This window comes from Aplysia californica, unplaced genomic scaffold (assembly GCF_000002075.1).
Source record: "Aplysia californica isolate F4 #8 unplaced genomic scaffold, AplCal3.0 scaffold00481, whole genome shotgun sequence".
In the NCBI taxonomy this organism is placed as follows: domain Eukaryota; kingdom Metazoa; phylum Mollusca; class Gastropoda; order Aplysiida; family Aplysiidae; genus Aplysia; species Aplysia californica.
In genome coordinates, this window is record NW_004797751.1 from 51,406 (window position 1) to 55,232 (window position 3,827).

General features: G+C 39.3%; 1 protein-coding gene across 1 annotated transcript in view; it reads left to right on the forward strand.

The window, feature by feature from the left end:
• The first annotated feature begins 1,558 nt into the window (after positions 1 to 1,558).
• LOC101856752 overlaps positions 1,559 to 3,827 on the forward strand; it is a 20,705-nt gene continuing 18,436 nt past the window's right edge. Inside the window, exons 1-2 of the mRNA XM_035971687.1 lie at positions 1,559 to 1,745; positions 3,517 to 3,730. Of these exons, the coding sequence (XP_035827580.1) occupies positions 3,552 to 3,730 (179 nt within the window). The 5' untranslated portion in view covers positions 1,559 to 1,745; positions 3,517 to 3,551. The remainder of the gene's footprint in view (positions 1,746 to 3,516; positions 3,731 to 3,827) is intronic.

Below are 3,827 nucleotides of genomic sequence, written 5' to 3' on the forward strand. Positions count from 1 at the left end.
CGCCCCCGGCCCGCTCCTTATTCTATACCCACCGTTTATTATTTTCCAGCTTACCATGGCCCGCGAGGATCTTAATGTGAAACATTATCTAGAATCTAGATATCTGAATGAAACTTCTTTTTTGTTGTTGTTGTAAATGGCAAATTACCCTCAGTATAAGTACCGGTACCGAGTTGTCTACCTCAATTTTCTGTGCATTTTTTAAAAAGTCTTGTACATTGGATTATATTTTTTCAATAATGAAACTGGTTTGTTCCTAGATTCTAGATGGGAAAACCCGCCACAGTAACTTACTAAAATCCTCAAAATTTTATGATCTCTTGTTCTTTTATTCTCTGAAGGAAAAATAAAACAGATTTGTTCCTCCTGGTTCCAGGTACAGGGGTATGAATATGCCCCCCTCCCCCCACTGTTTATTAGTTTTTAATCACTTGTCCTCCCCCCCCCCCTTTTTTTTACCGATACCTCAGAGTGTGTGAATTACTTTCGTCAGCGTTCTATGTACGGGCGTGATGTATCGAGCACTTATCTCATTTGAGGGCTCTCTAAGCAATTAGTGCACCTGTATGTGAGGGGAAAAAGGGGAAGCATGCCAGTTTGTCACAAGCCCATCCCGCCTCGACTGTGCCCTGCATGATGGAAGTTATCACTGACACTCTAAAAAAAGTAAATGAATGGTTGATTGATTGTATGATTCGAATCTTATTTTTAAATTCTGTTTGAAGAAAGAACATTCATTTAAATTTTGCAGAGTAATTTCCTTTGATTTGCATACAAAAAGGAAGAAATATTGAAGAACACAAGCTGAATTGAAATTTTAGAGGGACTATCTCTACACCACCAGTTTGAAGGTGGAGAATAAAAAACTTAAGTTACAACTACAGTGTTAATAGTGCTGTAGTTCTGATAAATTGGGCAGCCTCCCAGAAGGGCGGTTTTCTTTCTTTCTGTTGTTGTTGTTTTTTTTTTCGAAAACGGAGGGGAGGGAAGGTTTTTTTGTTTTTTGTTGTTGTTTAGTCTTTGTGCCTTTTTCAGGCGGAAGAGGTCGACTGGGAGGACCAAAGTGCTCATTAAAAAAAACCAAAAAAACTTTCAACGTAGACGCACGGACTTTTTTTTTCTTAAAGTAGAAGTTATAAACGTCTGTTGGGCCTGACGGTGAACTTCGTGATATTAAGCTTACAAACAGTATCTCATCTTGCCTTTGTTTGTTTGTTGGCCTACTAGTTGTTGGTATAATATTTCTAATGCATAGCCCACCAAACAAGTTTGATTTTCTCTCTCTCTCTCTCTCTCTCTCTCTCTCTCTCTCTCTCTCTCTCTCTCTCTCTCTCTCTCTCTCTCTCTCTCTCTCTCTCTCTCTGAGTGTGTGTGTGTGTGTGTGTGTGTGTGTGTGTGTGTGTGTGCTAAAAGCCGAGCTATTACTTTCACTTCTGGTCCGAGCGGGCACTCAGGCACCAGCACTGACCTTATTTGTCCGGCCCTCACTCACTCACAACGAGCCAAGGGACACCACTCTAGTCTCCCTAGTGAATAATAATAATAATAATAAAGCATCGACCTGGCAAGTGTTTGTTTAACCTGTTTAAGTTGTTATGCAAGGCACGCACGTTAACGACAGAAGAAGCTCCCAGGCTTGAAGTGGCAAAAATTGACACGGTCTTGGCACTGGGACCAAGTGACATGACCCAATTGTAAATACTCAAGGAAGAATCCGCGGGATCTTTGAAAATAATATGAAGGAGGTGAACGACTTGCCTTGCGTTTTTTCAGAGTTCCTCCTGTACCGTCATGATCAAGAACAATAAGTCTAGAATCTAGATCTAGATCTAGATTAGATTATGGTATTAAAGTGGAGTCGGAAGAACCCCACTCCGATTTTATTGTTTAGCTTGATTGAGGATTTCGAGAAACTGCTTTTTTCTTCGCTGATAAATTAAAACCTTTGTTTAGTTTATGAAAATTAATCGTTTCTCTTAAACTTAATTGGAATTTGTTTTGTTTGTTTTTTCAGTCACTGCTAGAGTGGAGTCTATGTATGGGGCTCTTTGGAATTGCCTTCCCGTTTGTTTACATAAGAAACATAAGTGATTGCTAAGGACAAAAGTGGCCATGTAGGCTAAGTGAACCCTATACCACTTTAGCCAGTAATATGATATATATATATTCTGCCTTTTTTGGGCGGATTGAACTTTGGTGGACACTCCGTGTTTACATTTATAATACGCACTAGCCATTACGGTGGGGGGTTTCATGGGGGCTTGCCTGATCCCTGGTAAAAGTAATAATTTAAAAAATCCCACACAATCTGCACGTTTATAGGCAAATTATCAGTTGGAACGGGAAGGCAAATTCCAAAGAGCGCCCGTAGTAATTACAATATTTAATTTATATTATATATATATATATATATATATTATATATATATATATATATATATATGAGAGAGAGAGAGATCTATTTGTTTTTTTCAGAGTTATCAGAAAGGGGGCTCTATCATGGTCTAGATTCTAGATGGTGTTCACCTCTCATTCTATAGATCCCGGGTTCGAAAATTGACAGTTCAGAAATTTTTCTTCTTTAAAATTAAAATGTATTCCTTTCTGCTCCTAGACTCCAGCTTTCTAATCCTGTTATCTCTTTCTTCTCTACTTTTTCCCCCCCTCTTCTGGGCTCCTGAATCTTTCTACTGCTACTCCTGGTTCTTTCTTAACTGCTGTCTTTCACCCACACCCCTGATCTTAGGGTAGGTAAGATCGTATGCACATACCTAACCTTTTTGGATTATGAGGGCAAAAATTCTCGTGGGTCTCAAATGCAAGTTGCGCATGTCAAAGATCCCTTGGTGATTCTAAAATCGATAAGAGTAGGCTTTGGCCGCCATCCAGGCAAAATTCAAAATTAATTCAGGCAAACTGAAAAAGCTTATTATATTGTGACCTCCGCAGTTGCGAGTGCTGTAAAACACTTAAGATAAAAATAAAACAGTAATCGGAAAAGAGCCTTTAAATAATCTTACTTATGTAACATAAATTATAGCCTTGTGTAAACAGTACCTAAAAATAATAATTCAATATTTTTGAGACATACAATCTGCTAGTCCATGCATGCCAATCTCTCTCATTTTGCCCCAATCCATGCAAATTATTGTGGCCAAAGCATCTCAGAAAATTTTATTTCCCCGAGCTGAACAAATGGGGCTCTTTGGAGGGTCTCAATAACATTTTTACATAGGATTTTGGGTATGCCAAATTGAAGAGAAAAAAAGTCAGTGACATGGGTAACACTTTGCCACCTCAAGTCTCATATAGTAAAAAACCTTGCCATCAAAGGCATTTTGTGGGAAGTCCACAGAAACTGGGTTGTAATTATCGCCGATTGGCATTTTAGGACATGAGTGGAAGTTCAGCGTTCTTGCCGATCGGCGAGATGTGACGACAAAGTGTTAAAGCACTTATAAAAGTTCACCTGCGGAACTGTAAATCCTCATTAACTCCTTTTTTTTTTCTCATTCAGGTTTTAAGAAATTTGTCTGACACGTAAAGATCATCATGAGTGCTGTCCGCACTTGGATGCAGATTTATTTGCTGTGCTTCCTGACTTTACAACAGCAAACAAGAGTGTCTTCAGTTGACCTCAAGATCCCAAGATTTGAGAAATTTGATGAGCTGAGACAGAGGGTTGAGGGACACAGAGCTGCTGACTACCTGCTACTGCCACATATCTACAGGTATGTCACGTGTGTGTGTGTGTGTGTGTGTGTGTGTGTGTGTGTGTGTGTGTGTTTGTGTGTGTGGGTGTGTGTTTGTCTTTGTGTGTGTGTGTGC